Source organism: Mytilus trossulus, chromosome 5 (assembly GCF_036588685.1).
Source record: "Mytilus trossulus isolate FHL-02 chromosome 5, PNRI_Mtr1.1.1.hap1, whole genome shotgun sequence".
Taxonomy (NCBI): Eukaryota; Metazoa; Mollusca; class Bivalvia; order Mytilida; family Mytilidae; genus Mytilus; species Mytilus trossulus.
In genome coordinates, this window is record NC_086377.1 from 65,593,251 (window position 1) to 65,614,768 (window position 21,518).

A 21,518-nucleotide genomic window follows, 5' to 3' on the forward strand; every position below is an offset into this window, starting at 1 on the left:
AGATTGAATCATATATGCCTTTTCAATATCAATAAGACATGCAAGTGTGATTTCTCCTTTATTGAATTTTTCTATTGTGTTCTGAATAAATCTGATCATGCAGTTTGATGTTGAGTGTTATTTTTCTGAATCCTTGTTTTTCTTCTATAAGCTTAATTCCTTCTATGAACTCTGTCAGCCTTTCAAGAACAATTCTTTCAGTAATTTTGCATATGACACTGGTTAAACTTATTGGGCGGTATGAACCGTATGATGATGGTGAGTAGTAATTGATTTTTCCTTGTTTCCTTAGGAATTTATGTTTTTTGTCTTCCATTCCTGTCGTAGCCAGCCATGTTTAAATGTGAGCTTCACCATAGTTCGTATTACTTCTATGAGGTTTTTTCCGGCAAACTTCTTGGAAGTGGCCGTCAGCTCCAGGTGATTTACCTATTTCTAGTAGGCATATTGCTGCCTCAACTTCATCTGTGGTAACCACATAATCCAATTTATGTTCTCTTTTTGTCAATCTTTTCTCTTAAGGTGGTACCTAACACTACAGGGAGATAAAGATAACTCTGTAAAATCAGCTAAACCTTTTAATTACGTTGTGATGTAAAGGGAATATTAAGCTTCTCAATGATCAAAATTAGTGTTTGTCAAACTGCTTTATAACCAGTGTAATTTTTGTGACAAAATGGTTGGTTCAAAATATTTGATTCTTTTTATATTTTTGTTAAAGGATCAAAGTAAATACTTTGTCAAAATTTTATGAAAAATAAACAAGCCAAATTAATTTTAGTGAAAGTGTTAGGTACCACCTTAAGTTCACATATTCTTTTGTATTCCTCTTGAGTCTGTTTGTAGAACTCTTTGTAAAATTCATCGGTCTTTAGATGTTTACCCTCAAAAAATGTTTTTTGAAAATTTTACTTTCCCTATAACAAATTCTTTTGTCCCTACAATGTATAATGCACATATTAACATTTACATTTGCTTTTTATTGGTTTTTGCTATTTTCTATTTTGTTTTATTTTTGTGCAACTAAGAGACAGAAAGCAGTGCCTATTCAAAACAGGAGAAAGAGGATAATTTGTTTGCGCTAATTTTTCACCTACATGTATTTTGTTCTTATAGAAAAATATTCTATTTTATTGGCGAGTTGAACACAATTTTTTTCTTTCCATTTTAGCATTACATAAAGTGGCAGCTGAGGGTGAAACAAATTATTTTTTTCTCCACAAACTGGAAACAAACTTTTTTTTCCATACCCCTCCTCCTAGAAAATCAAATGGTTGCTGCCTTACAATCTTTCCATGAGTGATTTTAGATAAATGTGTTTAATGCAAAGACCCTAGCTATAAGTCAATCAATATTAAAACCAAAATATGCAATTTTTAATGACCTTACAACAGTATCGTACTTTAAAAGACTTATAAATCAATATAAAATAAATAAAGGAACTAAAAGAGCAAAAAAAACCAAATTTCAGGGGTTCAAATTAACATTTGGTATTGGAAGGTAGTACTGTGACCTGTGACATGCCAAACTGAAAGGTCCACAACTTAAATTCTTTTATTTCTTTTAATTGAAATATTTCATAACTCAGTAAGGCCACACCAATTTAATTTCTTGTACTACATACTTTTTTATGTTTGAAAATTGACTGTCTTTGAATTCAATGGAACCCCAAATGAAAAAAAAATGATTTGGTTGAGTTTCTATTGTTAAGAATGCTTTCACGTCAAAAGTGATGTTTTAGTGTAGGCTTTTGAAAATATTACCCATAATGCATTAGATACTGAAACAACGTAGTGACAAATATTGTGTGTTGCTAAGATATTGATATATGACTATTATTTCAGAAACTTAAAAGATGCCTGAAGATTTGTTAAAACGACCAGATGTAAGTTGTTATTATTAGTTTCAAGGTTTAAACAGCTTTAATATAAACAGTAGAATTAAGTTTTATATTAACTAAAGTGTTTGTCTTGTGTCTTCATGACATTGCCAGATTTCCAAGTTTTTCTTGCTCATTATGACCATAGTAGAAAAGTATATCTTTTTTTGACAAGTGGCTTTTAAGCTCACCTTTCCAAAGGCACTTGACATCCCGCTGCTGTCCTCGTCAGTCAGGTGTAAACTATTTGAAATATTTTCCACTCTGAAAAAACTGAACCAATTCCAACATAACTTCAGCTGAATGATCCTTAGGGTATCTAGAAAACACATGGCGGCAATGGCTAAAAAAGAATATAGAGGTAAAATGCAGGTTATGGCTTACATCTCAAAAATCAAAGCATTTAAAGCAAATGTGACATTCGGGTGAAGTTCTTTCATGCATGAAACTTTTAGTTGAATCTGATAACCTATTGTTGGATTGCTGACACTGAATTGGTAATTTTAAGAAATTTTTCAGATTTTGGTTTCTTAAATATTATTAATGATAAATATAAATTGTAAACAGCAAAAATGTTCTACAAAGTGAGATCTACAAATAAGTTTATATGATCAAAATTGTCAATTGACCCTTCAAGGAATTTATTTTTAAATGGCCTTTAAAGATATTTTTCACAATTTGTTCATCCAGTTTGCTTATTTTTTTTTTTTTACTTCGAAAAATGTTCTCCTTAAATGAATCTGCTGAATCAATTTCAGCGAAACTTAATTAAATCTAGATTTTGTATTTTATTTCCTTGTACATTGTATGTCCGGAAAAAAATATTGGCAAAGTAATCATGGTTACATATGATTACAATGAATTTAAAAACAAAACATTTTGAATGATGTGAAGGAATAAACGTTCAATATAACTATCATAACAATAGCATTTTTGAGAAAGTATTTTATTTGGTTCAATTATAGAATGATAACTTCAAATTAAACTTCATCTATTTAAATAAACACCAAATTTCACTACATATATACATTACACTTAATCACCTGTAAATAATCTCTGAATTATTTTGAATTAAATTTAATTAAGAAATATCATAAAGAGTTTTTATGTTTGTCTTCTGACCTCTTTCATAATGTATATGTATTCCCAGTTGTAGTTTATGGAAGTTTAAATATGGATGAAATAAAGTTACTAGTTAAAAGTATGTTAAATTTTACTAGAAATGTTTAATCAAATTGTAAACAATATATGTAAGTACTAAACATCATTGCATTTTACATGTCCAGTTCAAATACATTTAAAAAAAATTTTGAACAACATATTTGTCCAACTTTTAATTTAGTTTGTGCTAATTAGATAAATTTTCATGTCTGATTTAACTTTTATCATATCAAGGATTTGTATAGTTAAACTATACAAATCCTTAATCCTTGATCATATATATTGCCCTACAGCTATACTCAATTGGTAATTGCAATAAAAACAAACCTTAATTAGTCTCCTACCTGTCAATTCAAAGTTGACAAAAATCACAAAAATTAACAAAAGAACAGTATTACTTGAATATAAAACAGATATAAACAAATATTAATATGAAGATCATTATAAAACGATGAATATACATGTATGTACAATATCTTTTACTAAGATAAAAGGTATATTGTATTAGATGTCTCTGCTTAGGCTAATGATGACTTTTCAATACTGCAACAGTTTATTTTTTACTGAAGTAGACATGCTTAACCCTTTAACATTCAAGGATTTTTAACCTTTTCTTCCCGAATAAAGGATATCTGTTTTCAATCAATTGCACATTTCGATAAAAAGCTCACTCAAAGGACAAGTTAGACTCATCTGATAGATAATTGACCAAGGTTTCAGGAAAACTTGATTTAAGGAAAATAATTCTTACGTTTGTCACGTGATATCTCTCAAAAGTCACGTGACTTGCTGAATTGAAAGTGACAAAAATGTACAATTCAAGTGGAAAAGCGATTTTACAGACATTTAGTGACAAAAATAGAACATAGTTTTAGTGTTAAATTAATGCATGAAGACTTTCGACAACATTATCGGTGAAAACTTTATACAGAAATGTGCAAAACCTGTCTGATTGGTAGAAATATCAAGACTCGAAACACCGAAAGTGGATTTTTTGAGAATTTTTGTCAGTCAAATAAATGGCCCAAGTTCGTGTTAAAGATGTACTATTCATAACTGCTTACAGAATGAGGCTTTAGGAAAGAATTTTGAGTAAATATTGAACGAAAATCTGGTATTATTGAGTGCCCAGGCTAAGAATGTAACAAAAACAGAGAGAGGGGAGAAAAAGGGGGGGGGGGGGGGGGGGTAAAATTTTCTTTTGGATGGAATCATGTATTTCAGTTGTCTTAATTGAAATTGAAAGTAAAGTTAAGTTAAGTTACATTTAATATAGGAATTTATTTTTTCATCCTCCGGCAGTGAGGTTTGAACACACGATCATCCGGGTGTAAGACTGTGCATCTTTCCACTGAGCCACAGAAACCATTGGAAACCTTATGAAATTAAAGCATATAAGTCACCTTCTCTGTAAGACTAGAAATTAATTTTGGGAGAACATAATCCAACTTTGTTTTCTTAAGAAGCTATTTTTTGATTTTTTGATTTTTTTTTTCAAGCAAATTTGTATGAAAGTTATTCAGAAATGTTCGTTTTTTCGTCTATATGTCACTATTTCTATACCTTAGCGATACGATATCCAACACCCTCATAACCAGACACTGAAGAAACAAAGATTTGTTATTGCTATTCCGACTTGGCTAACAATTTTTAACACATTTTAGGTGTTCTCATCTCTTTTGCTATAAAAACTGACAAAACAAAACATGAAAATTCCTTGTAATTTGAGTTTTGATTTAGTGTTATTTAATACTCTATGAATCAGATTGTTTGTATGTGTATGGGTTTTACTTACAGTTTTGATAGTATTCTTGTAAATGATCACGGCACAGTTATCAAAATTGTCATTTTAAAACAAAAAACAGCAACAATTTGTCTTGTGACATTTTGTGAAAATATTCTATTTTTAAAATTCTTGTCACTATAGGGCAAATTGACATAATGCATTGCATTGCATTTTGTTGGTTTCAGACACCTAAAATCAAGTTGGTGGTATACTGATCTTCAATTTGAGCCCACAACCACATATGTACGTCAAAAATTGTCAACAATACAAAACTTCATGCAAACTACTCCGCCACAAATTCAGCTTATCGGTCAGATTGACCGGTAGGAATGTTAAAGGGTTAAAGTAACCAAACCATTTTAGCATGTAAAAAAATTATCAAATATGAATAACAAAAGGTTCATTTAATGACCAAAAACACAATTTTAGATTTTTGTCATGGTAATCAGAATGTACAATGTAATCAAAAAGTAATCATGATTACAGGGTATTTTGAAAAGTAATTGATTAAATCAAATTACATGCAATCAGATTTTTGGCTGATTAATGATTACTCTGATTACTTGAGAAATTGTTATCAATTACAGCTGATTAACGATTACAATTACAATTACCCCAAGTCTGTAGTGCCAGTGGGGCAACCGTGTACTTTGGACACATTCTTGTTTATATATATTATGTGAAACAATATTTTCTTTTTGATATAGGTAGAGGAGGAGGAAGATTTCCAAAGATTCATGCAAAGTATTGGTAATCTAGAGAAAGAGTAGGTTTATAAATAATTTTTTGTTTGATATTATTGTACAATATTGAAAAAATAGGAATAGAGGGAAACTAAAAGGTAAACAAGCAAATTTAAAGGTGTAGGTTCATTAAGGCCCCTTTTTGGCCCCAAAATATAGTTTTACAAAATTGTGAAAATGTTATCTTTTAGCTTTTGACTGGAAAGTACAAAAACTAATTGAATCAATTGAAATAGACACTTAAGTGTTTAAAAAGTGTCCAATATCTCTCGTTAAATGAACCTCGGCCCTTACCAGACCTTCTACCTTACAGATTGCCTTTGTTTCACATAAACACACTGGAAAAGCTGTATTTCAAAACTAAATAATGATTTGGTTCCAGAAGAAAACAAAAGCACATTTATATACAAGACCATGCCAAATGAAAATCTTGTTTGGGATTCCCTGCTTGTTGAAAAAAGTCATAAAAAAAACAAACTTGCATCCAATGAGAGTCTAACGCATTCTGAACTTTTATTTTAATTTTTTTAAGTTAATTGTGCATTTGACACAGATCAAGAGCTACATTTTAACAATGTCTTCAAGATTATCAATTATCTGAGCCAACATATTACTGCAGGATAGTCGTTATACATTTAGAGTTCTTATTTACAGTACTTGTAATATGTTTTATGGTCCGCTATAATCAACGTAACAACTAACACATAATATTAACGATGCAGGCCACATATGTGACAGTTTATGTTTCAAAATCAATCTTATCAAAAGATACATGTATAAAATTTGCATACACTACAATTTAAGGTACCAATTATGAATTTAGATAATCATATACAGCAGTGTTCTCCCTAGAAATTTTGGATAGCATCACATTTTGTGTAAAAAAAAATAACGATTTCTTTTTAATGTCATTTGTTGCGTCGCGCTGATGCTCTATTTCCTTTATATGTTTTAGTTTATAATGTTCAATTCATAACTGAGAATACAATTAAACTATAACAACAAAAACAGTTGTTTCAGTTTATGTTTTCTTTATTCCTTTATAGTTACAGAATTATTTTTTTCCTCTTGTGCCAAATAAAAATAAATATGTGCTTTCAGTTACCCAACAATAAGTTAAATGAATGAATGGTTCATTATAGTGCAACCTGTATATATATATAAAACTAAATATGTAATACACAAAATTAACTATTTTTTTTATATTACATTAAGTAAAGATAAAGTAGCAAAAGTAGCCAAAAAAATGTCAATTTAAAAACTTTTTTTTATCATGTTTATGAAATTCATTGTTTCATGGTACTCAATGAATTAGTCCCTGTTGTTTCTTATCTTTACATCAAAATGAAATGTATTTTGTTATCTAAGTTATCTTGCAAATAGTCTATTAATGCGTAGTTTTCTCTATTGGTATATTTTTAGCATCACTTGGCGTCCGTCGTCTGTCGTCGTCGTAAACTATTTCAAGAATCTTCTCCTCTGAAACTACTAGGCCAAATACTTCCTAACTCTAACTGAATGTTCCTTAGGGTATCTAGTTTATAAATTGTATCCGAAGTTTTGATCTATCAACAAACATGGTCGCCATTGCTAAAAATAGAACATAGAGGTCAAATGCAGTTTTTGGCTTATATCTCAAAAACGAAAGCATTTAGAGCAAATCTGGCATCGTGTAAAAATGTTCATTAGGTGAAGATCTATCAGCCCTGAATTTTCAGATGAATCAAACAATCCATTGATGGGTTGCTGCCACTTAATTGGTAATTTTAAGGAAATTATGCAGTTTTTGGTCATTATCTTGAATATTATGATAGATAAATTTAAACTGTAAACAGCAAAAATGATCAGCAAAGTAAGATCTACAAATAAGTTAATATGACCAAAATTGTCAATTGACCCCTTAAGGGGTTAATGTCCTTAAATGACAATTTTTCACAATTTGTTCATCATATTTGCTAACTTTAAAAAATCTTCTCCTCTTAAACTACTCAACCAAATTCAACCAAACTTGAACTGAATGATCAGTAGGGTGTATAAAATAAAGTTTGTGTTTTATTTTCTATTTCGTCAAAAACATGGCCGTCATGGCTAAAAAAAGAACACAGGGTAAAATGCAGTTTTTGGCTTATATCTCAAAAACTCCAGCATTTAGAGCGAATAAGACAAGAAGTTAAAGTATTTATTAGGTCAAGGTCTACCTGTCCTGCAATTTTCAGCCGAATCTAGTAACTGGTTTTGCAGGTATAATGCCCCTGAATTGATGATTTTAAAGAAATTTTGCAGTTTTTGGTTATTATCTTGAATATTGTTATAGATACAGATAACTGTTAACAGCAAAAATGTTCAGCAAAGTAAGATCTACAAATAAGTCAAGTAAGATCTACAAATAAGTCAATTTGACCAAATTTGTCAGTTGACCCCTTTGGGAGTTATTGGCCTTTATAGTCAATTTTTAACCATTTTTTGTAAATCTTTATCTTTACAAAAATCTTCTCCTCTGGAACTACTGGGTCAAATTTTACCAAACATAGCCAGAATCATTGTTAGGCTATCTTGTGTAAAAATCGTGTTTTGTGACCTGACAAACCAACGAAGATGGCTGCTATGGCTAAAAATAGAACATAGGGGTAAAATGCAGTTTTTGGCTTATAACTCAAAAACCATAGCATTTAGAGCAAATCTGACAAGGGGTAAATTTGTTTATCTGGTCAAGATCTATCTGCCCTGAAATATTTAGATGAATCTGACAACTCTTTGCTAGGTTGCTGCCCCTAAATTGGTAATTTTAAGGAAATTTTGCTGTTATGGATTATTATCTTGAATATTATTATAGATAGAGATAAACTGTAAACAGCAATAATGTACAGCAATTTAAGTCTCAAAAATAAGTCAAAATGACCAAAATGGTCAATTTGTCACGAATAGAAGTTCCTTCATAATGTAAGTTCCAAATGGAAAAAATATTTTGGAATATAACTTCCACAGAAATAAATATTACAGTAGATATTCCTTAAGGAATAAATAGTATAGAATATTTATTCCATCAGGTACAGGTATTATGCCATTGTAACGATTGTTTATAATAAAGTTTCCGCTGGAACTTCTGTTAGGTGGAACAAATATATACGTTGACAAATTGACCCCCTAAGAAGTTATTGTCCTTTATGATCAATTTTTAACAATTTTCATAAAATTTTTACTAACATTTTCCACTGAAACTACACGGACAAGTTCATTATAGATAGAGATAATTGTAAGCAGCAAGAATGTTCAGTAAAGTAAGATGTACAAACACATCACAATCACCTGAACACAATTTTGGCATGAACTGTCTGCTTCCTTTGTTTGATTCACATATACCAAGGTGAGCGACACAGGCTCTTTAGAGCCTCTAGTTTCATTTACATCTAATACATCTAAATCAACATTGTCTGTTGTGTAATCCCTTGTCAGTAAGTGCCAAAATTATTTTGGTGTCAACTTCCTTTTACCTCTTTAATGCGAACACCTGTAAAAACCAAACAAAACGCAAAGTCTTGTGGATGTTCAGTTTGGGCAGGTGTCACTGTATATATATTAAAAAAAGATGTAGTATGATTGCCAATGAGACAACTCTCCACAAGAGACCAAAATGACACAAAGATTAACAATTATAGGTAACTGTACAGCCTTCAACAATGAGCAAAGTCCATACTGCATAAATCAGCTATAAAAGGCCCCGAAATGAAAATTTAAAGCAATTCAAACCAGAAAACTAACAGCCTTATCTATAAAAAAGAAATCAATGAAAAGCAAATAATTATGTAACACATAAACAAACGACAACCACCGAGTAAATGGCTCCTGACTTGGGACAAGCACATTCATACATAATGTGGCAGGGTTATAAACATGTAAGTGGGATCCCAACCTCCCTAATCTGGGACAGTGGTATAACAGTACAACATAAGAAGGAACTATAAAAATCAGTTGAAAAAGGCTTTACTCATCAGATGGACAAAAATACAAGCAATTTCTTTATTTCAGTAATATGTTTTAATGTCAATATGAATTACAATGTATGTTGATTTCATATTCAGAATAGAAGAAATAGATAATGAGGATCATTATAAACAAACTATTAAAGAATTAGAAGAAAAACTTAGGAAAGAACAGGTATACTTCTTATTCTATATCCTTACTAGTAAAAGATCATTGTATACTTATGTTGTATTAATAACCTTACTTTTAACTTGAAATTATAACATCCATAATATATCATTGTTTTGTGTTTTGCTGCACATGCTTGTTTTTAGCATTTAGAGTTCATAGTTAGGCTATTGAGGATCAATACTTAGTCACATTCAAAAAGAAGACGATGAATAAAGTCAACAACTTTGTTATGAAAAAGTTTCTTTTTAGCTCACCTTGCCCTTTAAAGTGAGCTTAGGCCACGGTTTTTTTATTTGTTGGTTTACAGATTTTCCCCATGAAAAAGTCTGGTCGGTCGGTCGGGAAAAAAAAGAAAAAAATATCTTTCAAGACAGAAAAAAATGCAAAATAAATATACATTTCACCTTTCTAACAAAATGTTTTTTATGCTATTTTGTCATCATTTCAAATTTAAGTTCGATGAAATATTCTTGCTCAGCTGTCATAAATAACGCATGACATTGTCTGATGATTTGCCGTAAAAAAGGGGGGTGTTCACAGACAAAGACGAAATTAAATCGTCATTTCACAAACAAGAAAACAAATTTGCGTAGCTCTTAATCAATTCCAGAAAACTTGGTGAGTTTCTTCAAAAACAAAAACTGATAAAGAAACAAATGTTAAAAACGTCGTACGAAAATAAGTTTCAACACACGTGTCAAAAATGTAATAGACTCATCCGCGGAAAAAAACGAGAATATCGGGTTATCTGGTGCCCATTCCCATTTTTATCCAAATGGACGATATTTTTTTTTTTATTATCCATGAAACAAGAAAATTCTAAATGACTTGTTGATATTCAGAACTTTTACTTCCAAGGTGCTTTCCACCTGTCCACATTTGGACAAGTCTATTTCTATGAGATTATGCATCTTACAGACTGATGACATATAAGGGAAACGAACTTATTGTGTTATTGGTTTTAAACACAGATTTCGTTCCGCAAAATTATTTGCGTAAACAACATTTCAAGGTCAGTTATAATTGATTTGTCTATTTTTAGAAACGTAAACTGGAAGTTTTATTTTTTCACAACAGAGAGTGTTATCAATCTTGTTAGTGATTCATGCATTTCATTTCATAAAAAAAGAAGAATTTAATTATTTTTTAGGGATAATGCATTTGTTTGGGTCAGCTGGAATAAAAAAGCATGGAAAGTCAATTTTTTTTTTTTCTAGGAGTCAGCAAAATCGGGTCGGCGGATCCGTAAAACAACAAATTAAAAAATCCTGGCCTTATCTCGTTTCTCAGCATTCTTATCTTATACAAAAATCTTCTCTAAAACTATTATGGGCCAAATATACCAAACTTTGTCACAATCATCATTGGGGTATATAGTTTAAATAAAATAGTTTTTGTCTGGTGATCTGGCAAACCAACCAAGATGGCCACCATGACTAAAAATAGAACAGAAGGGTACAATGTATATTTTGGCTTGAATCTCTGAAACCAAATCATTTAGAGCAATCTGACATGGAGTAAAGTTGTTTATCAGGTCAAGATCGATCTATACTGAAATTTTCAGAAGAATCAGATACTTCAGGCATCCCATTTTGGGGTTGCTGCCCCTGAATTGTTAATTTTATGAAAATTTTGCAGCTTTTGGTTACTATCTTGAATATTATTATATGGCCGTCTTAGACAGGAGGTTACTTTTTATCATATTATGGTATTCCATCTGTCATCCACAATTACAAAAAAACCGCTTTTAATAAATTTTATGAGACTTTGTTGAATTGTTTATAATCTATTGACATAAGCTCCCTTTCGATTTTTCATAAATATCAGATTTTTAGTTCTTTGTTATGAAGTTTTATCCTTAAAAAAAAAGAGGATTTTTCCCGTTTTTGAACTAAAAAATGCTTCCATCAATTTGAATGAAACTTTGGTGAATTGATTGTTTATTTCGGGGTCAGACCTATAGATATATTTTTCATAATCAAAACTGTATGACTTTTGTAGGGTTTTACCTGGCCTTTCAAAAAAATCTTGTTTCAGGGTACGGTTTTCTGCTCCGAAAAGAGCTACAGTGGCTGCAAATAAGTTTTCAATTTTCACTGCTAAAAAAACTGTTTACAGTGTTGTCTCCCCTCGAAACATGTATATTTTATATAATTTTTAAAATTATTTCAATCATACAACCTGTTTTAATTGAAAGCTAATTAACTAATTTTTACAATCAAATACAAAAAACATGATACTTTTTCACCAAGTAAGTAAATAAACAGGGGTTTCCCTCCATGGTTATTTTTAGTTGGGGAATAACCCCTAGTTTTTAGTACGAAACTGTTTATAGCACCCTATATAGCAGTTTGACAAACACCAATTTTGATCATTGAGAAGCTTGATATCCCGGTCCTACTAAAAAGCGCCCAGGAGCGCCCGAGAGCGCCCGGGAAAAGAAAAAGCGCCCGGGGAAGGAAAATTAGCGCCCGGGGGAATAAAATAATAATATTTTATAACAATATTTTTTTTCCTTAAAAAAAATCATTGCTTGTTTTGTCCTTAATATAAATTGGGATATGTACGATGCTACATCGAAAGTGTTGTTTATAACTTTTTATGATTTAAAACTAAAATTTGACAGTTTTAATGTCTATATATATGCTTATCAGGAATTTAATGCATAGTTTTGAATTAAACCAAACTCCTGCATTTTACCCACTTCATTTAACTACTGTACATGTATAGTACTGCTTTATTTGCTGATTTATTATTTTTACTCTTTTAATTTTGATTAGATAAATATTTATCTGTGAAATTTAAGTTGTTTTTTTACATTTTTGTCGAGCCTTCGACTTTAGTCGAAAAAGCGAGACTAAGCGATCCTACATTCCGTCGTCGTCGGCGGCGTCAACAAATATTCACTCTGTGGTTAAAGTTTTTGAAATTTTAATAACTTTCTTAAACTATACTGGATTTCTACCAAACTTTGACAAAAGCTTGTTTATGATCATAAGATAGTATCCAGAAGTAAATTTTGTAAAAATAAAATTCCTTTTTTTCCATATTTTACTATAAATGGACTTAGTTTTTTCTGCGGGGAAACAAAACATTCACTCTGTGGTTAAAAGTTTTTAGAATTTTAATAACTTATTCCAACTATCCTGGGTTTGTACCAAACATGGACAGAAGCTTGATTATGATCATAAGATAGTATCCAGAAGTAAATTTTGTAAAAAAAAAAATCCATTTTTTCCATATTTTACTTTTAAATGGACTTAGTTTTTCTGCGGGGAACCATTACATTCACTCTGTGGTTAAAGTTTTTAAAATTTTAATAACTTTCTTAAACTATCCTGGGTTTGTACCAAACTTGGACAGAAGCTTATTTATGATCATAAGATTGTATCCAGAAGTAAAGTTTGTAAAAAGATTACTCAGTTTTTTCTGTAATTTACTTTTAAATGGACTTAGATTTTCTTACAATCATAAAATAGTAACAAGAGGAATATTTTTATTGATTCTTTTCCTCATTATTGTTGAGCCGTTTTTTACAGCAAAAATAGGCGAGACACTGGGTTCCGCAGAACCCTTACAAATTTTTCATTTTAATATTGTTTTTGAAAAACATGTCTTTTGAAGTTTCACATTTTATAAATCTTCCGCATAAACTGTGATCTATTATTATCTGTCTTTCGAAATAGTATTCATATATTATTGTAAACTTTGAAAAATTCATACTTGTTTTAATAGTGCTTTATTTTAAATGTCTATTATCTGAATTTGCAAATTAATTGTCTAAAATTTAAAAAAAAAATCAATGTACATAACTTATTTCATCGACACAAAGTTGTGTCTGGCCAATAAAATATCTATACATTTTCCCCGGGCGCTATTTGTTCTTCCCCGGGCGCTTTTTCTTTTCCCCGGGCGCTTTTTCTTCACCCGGGCGCTCCCGGGCGCATTTTAGTAGGTCCCTGATATCCTTTTTACAACACAACTTAATTAAAACGTTTAGCTGACTTTACAGAGTTATCTCCCTGTAGTGTTAGGTACCACCTTAAGTCACCTTTTAAGTAACTGCAGAAAATGTTATCTTTTTACATTTTCTTGATAAAAAAACACTTCCAGCCATACATACCATTATGAAACTTGCTTTTTCAACATTTTTTTACAGTTTGATGAAGGTATTGAAATTTTTATGCCCCATTCAAAGCTCCAGATAAGAATTATCAAATTGGAGTTTTTACCAAACATTTTTTATTTAGAGTGAAATAGTTTTTCAATTGCATTAATAATTTCAATTCACCCCTCGGGCAAATATCAAATTGGATTGCTCACCACCATTAAGCTCCCTCAAGAATTGTTTTTTTTCATCAACACAATATTTTTGTGTTCACTCATCAACTAAAAGGAAATATATATATATATGTCTAGCGGGACGTCTGCAGTGCAGGCGATTTTGTGTCACAATATCACAGTAGCATGGGTTCGAATCCCGGCGAGGGAAGAACCAAAAATTTGCGAAAGCAAATTTACAGATCTAACATTGTTGGGTTGATGTTTAGACGAGTTATATATATATTTCTCTATTCTATGGAAATTTATCCCTTTCCCAACCCATTGTATAAAAAAAATTTAATCAACGTGTGGTTGCTGCTGATCTCAAAAGATCATTGGATGATTTTAAGGGTCATGACCTTTTTAGCTAACTGGATGAATCAAAATATGCTAACAGGTGTTAATAAAATTGACAACTTCGTGCAATGTGAAAGGCACTCGAAGGGAATTTTCAGTTAACAAAAAAGAAAATGTATTTTTTAATCATTAGAGAAACAGATTCTTACATATTTACTCGTGGATTATCCGATTTATCAAATCTCAATAGTTAAACTATAAATTTTAAAGTCCTCGCCGAGGCGGCTCGGACTTTAAAATTGATAATTTAACTATCTCGATTGGATAAATCCAATAATCCACTGGTATCAATGTAAGAATCTATATATATACTCTTAACTAATAATATAAAATGTTTTTGTCTTATTTTATTTGTACCTGGATTTACTTGTCCTTTATTAGGACATTTGGTTTCCGATGCTGACTTCATATAAGTGATTCGGCCTTTTATGTTCCATTTGATTTCATTCTGCAAGTTCTAACCCTCGTTCTTGTTCTTGTTTAGGATTGCAAACAGTCGAACGACCCCATGCTATCATCATAAATCCTCAGCTCTCAAAAAGAAGCTAAAACATGCTTCTTTTTGATAGTTTTACCAGAAATTTACTTTCTTTTAATTCATTGCTAAGTGTAATTAATGTTAAATCCCGAGTAGTACAAAAAGAATTATGACGACATGGCTAATGCAAATTTGATATAGACACATAAGATCGAAGTGTTTTCATCACCACATGAACCTTTAAGCAACGGAAAATTTCAACAGGGATCCTTTCAATTCTCTATTTTTAGAGCAAAATGGTGGGTTGAACCTGGTTTTGTGGCATGCCAAACCTCACACTTTTATGGCCATGTGAAATATAACATCAAAATGACAACACAACACCACAGGACTACAATATGAATAAATTGGAGAACACAATTGACAAAGAATCACCTGAGCAACAGCCAACAAAAGGCAACAAGTTCAAAATTTTGATACACCAGAAGTGCAAGAATGATTCTATTCATCAAACACGTACTAAGCTGTACACTGATATTTTTTTTCATAATTTTAAAACCGGATACTGAAGGAGATTTGAACCGTTTCGTAGTTGACATTAACAAAAATACGGTATCACTCTGGTCCATATGATGTGCTCTTTTTTTTCCATCATTTAAACTGCCGTTATAAAAGCATAAAATCTTTTGTAAGACCCTTATGTTTGTATCTCTTGCAAACATAGTGAGAATGAATGTTGAATAGGGTGTTTAGGGACATGCTATTTTTGGTTATTTTGAAATGGTGTTAAACAAAAACTAAACCAGAACATTTTACCAGGTTTTGGACGTTTACCTGTGTATGTAGATTCTTAATTTTTGGTCCCGTTTTCAAATTGGTTTTCATTGAGGTCCAAAGGAGCCAAAATTAAATTAAGTTTGATTTTAACCAAAATTGAATTCATGGGCTTCTTTGATATGCTGAATCTGAACATGTATTTATATTTTTAACTGGATTTTTGTGACAAAAATGTCGGTTATTGAATTGGGGATGTAGGGCAGATGGGCGGCAATCAAATGTTGTCTGTGCATTAACTCATGAACCGTTCAACCAAAGCTCTTCAAATTTAAAATGTTGTTACTGACAACTAAATGAAGGTCAAGTTCAATAATGGCGATTTTGATTTAACCGTTCAGGAGTTATGGTTCTTGAAAGATTGAAAAATGGAGTTTCCAGTCATGTCCCTGCATTTATGCATGAACTGTTCTACCAAAGCTTCCCAAATTTTAATATGTTGTTACTGATGACAAAATGGAGGTCTAGTTCAATAATGACAATTTTGACTTTTACCGTTCAGTAGTTATGGTTCTTGAAAGATTGAAAAATGGAGTTTCCAGTCTTGTCCGTGCATTTACACATGAACTGTTCTACCAAAGCTTTTAAAATTTTTAAATGTTGTTACTGATGACAAAATAGAGGTCAAGTTCAATAATGACGATTTTGACCTTTACTGTTCAGGAGTTATGGTTCTTGAAAGATTGTAAAATGGCTTTTCCATTCACGTTGTTGCATTTACTCATGAACCATTCAATCTAAGCTTTTCAAATTTTAATATGTTGATACTGATGACAAAATGGAGGTCAAATTTGATATTGACAATTTTCACTTTCACCATTCATCAGTAATGGTTCTTGTGATATTGCCAGGACACAAATAAATGTTAATAAATCCGGTTTGCTGTCGTTGTGACAGCCTCTTGTTGATTTTGGGCCCAGTTTTCAAGTTGGTCCAAATCAGGATCCAAAATTATAATATTAAGTATTGTGCAATAGCAAGAAATTTTCAATTGCACAGTATTCAGCAATAGCAAGAAATCTTCGATTGCACAGTATTGTGCAAGAGCAAGTCTTTTCAATTGCACAGTTTTGCGCAATAGCAAGAAATATATAATTGCACAGTATTGTGCAAGAGCAAGTCTTTTCAATTGCACAGTATTGCGCAATAGCAAGAAATATATAATTGCACAATATTGTGAAATAGCAAGATTTTTTTTAATTGGAGTTATCTTTCTTTGTCCAGAATAGTAGTTGAATCAACTTAAATCATTGTTTTATACAATATACTGTGGATTCACTTTTATTCGTGGTATACCAATTTTCGTGGGTCACAGCAAACCACAATTTTAAGAATTCAACGAAGAATAATCCCGATAAATGTGTATGGAGTCTGCTGTTTATTTCAGGTTATGTTATGCAGTTCTAGTAAAGTGTTGACTAGCAATACATATTGTAACATAAAACATGTGACTTTCTCTAAAACGAATCAAATTTGTTAAAATATACAAATCAATAATGTATTCCAATATTTGAGCAAAAATGTGAATAGTGGTAGATTTCTATATTTGAGCAAAATGTGAATACTGTTACATTTCAATATTTGAGCAAAATATGAATACTGTTACATTTCAATATTTAAGCAAAATGTGAATACTGTAACATTTCAATATTTGAGGAAAATGTGAATACTGTTCGTGTCACAATATTTGAGCAAAATGTGAATCCTGATGGATTTCATATTTGAACAAAAATGTGAATTAATATTGTTTCATATGCAGGATGCCTTAGACAACCATGCCAGAGTTCTGAGGGAGAAAGACAGCATGATTAAAAGACTTCAAACTAGTTTGGCAGAGAAAGAGAGAAATCTTGAGGTAATTGTTTATATGCCATGCCATGAATAGTAAGAAAAAACGATTTGGCTAAAAACAAGTTCAAAATTGATTTAATATTCCCTGTAAGTTTTTTTTTCATATAATCAAATTCACTCATTTAAGTTAACTATTAATTTTAATATTATGTGTACCAAGTATTTCATCATTTATAAACAATCATGTCTGTAATTTATTGTTATTCAATTTATTACAAATCCTGCAAACCATTGAATAAAATATTAACATACACAGTGTAACTTTTTTTTATCTAGACTTCACAGTGGAGTGTCAATTCCAGTAATGAAGAGTTAAATAGATTAAAGAAACAGTTGAAGGAGAAAGATGATTTATTGCAGGTACAGTAGTTATACTCAAATTATTGCCATTATGGTGTAAAGTTGTTAGATCAATCAGATTGGACTATATTTATTTTTTGCAAGAAATTATTTATTTCATTCTATTTCCTCCATTGTACTAGTTCTACTTGCTATTTATTTTATTCTTTTTCCTACAAGATCTACTCCCTGAGTCTTAATATTAAAGCTGACTATTTTGACTTCAAGTTGACTACAGTCTTTAATCTTCCTCATTAATTTTGCATTCTTAAAGGTAAATTATCTAATACCGAATAGATAAAGCTCTTCAATGATATTTGCCAAAAACCACACAATTCAACTGTCAAGATGGCCACAATAAAATTATTTTTTAACTAAAAAAATCTTAGGGTATGAGAACAAGCAGATAAAGTTTTCCAAAATTGTGTTATTAAATATATTTATTCCTGGATAGAATATTGTGGTGAATGTTTTGTAAGTTTCCTGAGGTGTTACCCAGAGAGTTAGTTAAAAGGGTCCTTATTTTCACCTACAGGATGTGATGTCTGAGCAGTCTAAGGCAACAGCAGCCAATGCAGAGGCTCTGAATAATCTACTGAAGAAACTGAAGTCTAAAGACGAGGACATACGAGAGTTGATGGAGAGATCTAATAAAGAAATGTCAGATCTCCATAACAAACTTCAACAGTTACAAGCAGAACTTAATAGAAAACAACTAAGTTCAAAGGTAGGTCAAGTTTTCATGAATTATTTATAAGTTTTTTCAACTGTTTGTCAATATATAACAGTCCAAAGGCATTTCATAGTTTTGTTTAGGTCTGAGAATTTTCTTTTTTTAAAGAATTTGGTATCGGCAAATGGCAGAATTGTCAAAATCTTCTAAATTTATTCACATATTGTTGAGTCTGGTTGATTTTGAGCCAGGCATTATGATATAGATACTTTTAAAGGATGACTGAATTATAAAAAAAAAAGAGACTATTATAGCAACTCAGATTTATATCTAATGATTATATAGAAATATTAGCTAATAAGTCTTGTACTAATAAAATATCAAATTTATCGAAAACTTTAAACTGATTTTGTTTTATTTAGAGTTCAGAAGACCAACTTATTGATATTGAACAGGATCACAGACAGGGCATAGACAAACTTGCTGAAGCACTTAAGGATAAGGACAAAACTATTGAGGTAAGAGGGAGAATGTAACCAAGCTTTTTAAAATTGTTTGTGTGTGAAGTTCATAAGTCGTTTTCATTTCTGTTATTTGTTGATGCCCATAGTTGTCTCATTTTGATCTGAGTCACAAACAAGTTTTCTCAAACACTGATTTGAACTGAATTGGATTGATGATTAAAAGTTTCAATATGCATCTATAGTGTACCATACCAGTTCATTTTTTTTGAAAATTGTTGAAAATATAGGGGTCGTGTATTTCAAAGATGGCTTATATCAAAATTCTTGAACATGTCCTGGATATATTAATATTAATTTGGGTTCGACGACTTACAGAAAAGAGCGACGATTTACAAAAAAGAACCGAAAAGGATATTGTTTTTTTTTGTAATAGAAGGAAATAAGCAAATTGCATTTAATCATTGAAAATTTTTTAAATCATATATAAAAAATTATGTGGAAAATTAAAGGTAGGTTCGGATGCCTATCTTATAGAATAGAAAAATAGAAAAGATTTGTTTTATTCACCAAATAAGGGCCCCTAGGAGGGCATATAGCATACAAACAATAACATATGCAATACACAGACAATAGATATGTTATATGAGTAATAAAAAAAATACTACAGGAAACACGCAAAAAAATAATAGCAATATACTATAAATCAATTAATACTAGTGTTGAGCTCCAAGTCTATTAGTGTATTTTACCTATAAAAAGAAAAACAAGAAGTATAAGTAGGTAGTGATGAGAAATATATATACACATATAAATACATTAAATTACACACAGGTTTTTTTTTAAATAAATTAATTTACTGCACGCGTTGCTGTTTTATCGTAGTTGTCCTATCAGCCAGTTTCCTTTTCCTCTGACCTTTCTTCTTTCCTTTCGACCTAGCTTTATTGACCACTTGTCTACCATCTGTTGACTTAACCAATTTGTTCTTCATACGGTATCGTTGGAACCTGGCAAAATATTTGTACCTTTCCATTAAAGTTTTGTTTGCCCAAACATGCCTGTCAATCTTATAATGTTTGTGTGTGCTCGCAAGCGTATAAGGTCCTCTCCCTATCACTGTTCACTATCGTCTGCAATAGATATACCATTTCTTCCAAAAATGCGTTGCTCCGGCGATATCTAATCTGTCCTTTCTATGCATCCCAACTCCATTTTTCATCTTTTCTGAAACTCAAAGGTTTAGTTTCAAATGCCGTGTACATAATACATGAGTTGCTTCAGGAATACTTTTGACAATGGATTTAACTAAAGATCCTTCTTGATCGGAACCAATGACCAATTCCGAGGTTTCCACGGGCAATATGCTGACATCTTATAATAAACAAACAAAATATTTTTTCGCAAGGATAAACATTTATAGAACGATAATATTTACTTTTCATTTATTTTTACTGCATATTATTAAAATCATGTAAAACGCTCAATTAAACGTTTAAACCCGATACATGTATATGGATCTTCTTTTCGGTCCTTTTCGTTTCTTTTTGGTCCTTTTCGGTTCTTTTCGGTTCTTTTCTGTAAATTTGCTCTTTTCTGTAAATCGTTGGACCGATGTTTTAGTGTTGGCTTAAGAAAAAAAAGTCTGTGTTACTATTAACATAGAGTGTATATGATTTTAATATGTTTTGCTTGTCAATTTATGCCAGAAAAGATCAGGAAAGATAATAGCAATTTCACAGGCAGTCGTATAAAATGACAACAAATAACTATAGATCTTATTATTTATGTAGACCTTGGTAGAAAGTTGGCAGGAAAAAGACAAACTAATCAAAAGATTACAGCAGGTAACTGCAGCTTCACGTGGAACTATAATGGATAATAACAGGCTTAGAGATGAGGCTGATAAACTTAGGAATCAGTTAGCTAAGAAAAAAGGTATTCACAATATAGTTTTAGTCTTAGTGGGTTTTTTAAAAGAAAAACTAAATTAAAAATGTCCTATTATAGGACTTTCATAACTGCCTATAATATTAATTAAGGTATGGGTTTTCCTCATTGTTAAAGGTTGAACAGGTTGAACTTATAATTTTTTTGATCTTCATCATTTTGATTGCTGTCTCATTGTTATATATATATAATTATATCACATTTTAAAGTAAGATTTATTTTATGGAGATCATTGATAATTTTTACCATAAAAATGAAATAGAATGTTTAACAGTTGAAAGACTTGCCATTAAATGTTATCATTGAAAGAAACTTAATCAAATACTATCATTTCACAGATGAAATTAGCGAATTAAAGCTTCAGTTAGACAGAGATGGATCAAGGAGTCCCAAAGCAGGATTTCATGTAGTCTTGGAGGAACTGAAACTTCAATTGGCAGTTAAAACAGAGGCTCTTAAAGCTGCTAAACAAACAGAAGAAGACTTCAGGGAACAAATTGTAAGTTGGAGTGAAAAACTTTGTTAAACCTA

At 30.9% G+C, this 21,518-nt stretch overlaps 1 protein-coding gene across 1 annotated transcript; it reads left to right on the forward strand.

Moving 5' to 3' along the window:
• The first annotated feature begins 1,855 nt into the window (after positions 1-1,855).
• On the forward strand, positions 1,856-21,513 carry LOC134718207 (hyaluronan-mediated motility receptor-like). Its single transcript, XM_063580700.1, has 9 exons — positions 1,856-1,885; positions 5,534-5,592; positions 9,649-9,724; positions 17,473-17,568; positions 17,841-17,924; positions 18,439-18,630; positions 18,999-19,094; positions 20,831-20,975; positions 21,326-21,513. Exons 1-9 carry the CDS (start codon positions 1,856-1,858, stop codon positions 21,511-21,513), a joined length of 966 nt encoding a protein of 321 aa, XP_063436770.1.
• The last annotated feature ends 5 nt before the right edge of the window (positions 21,514-21,518 follow it).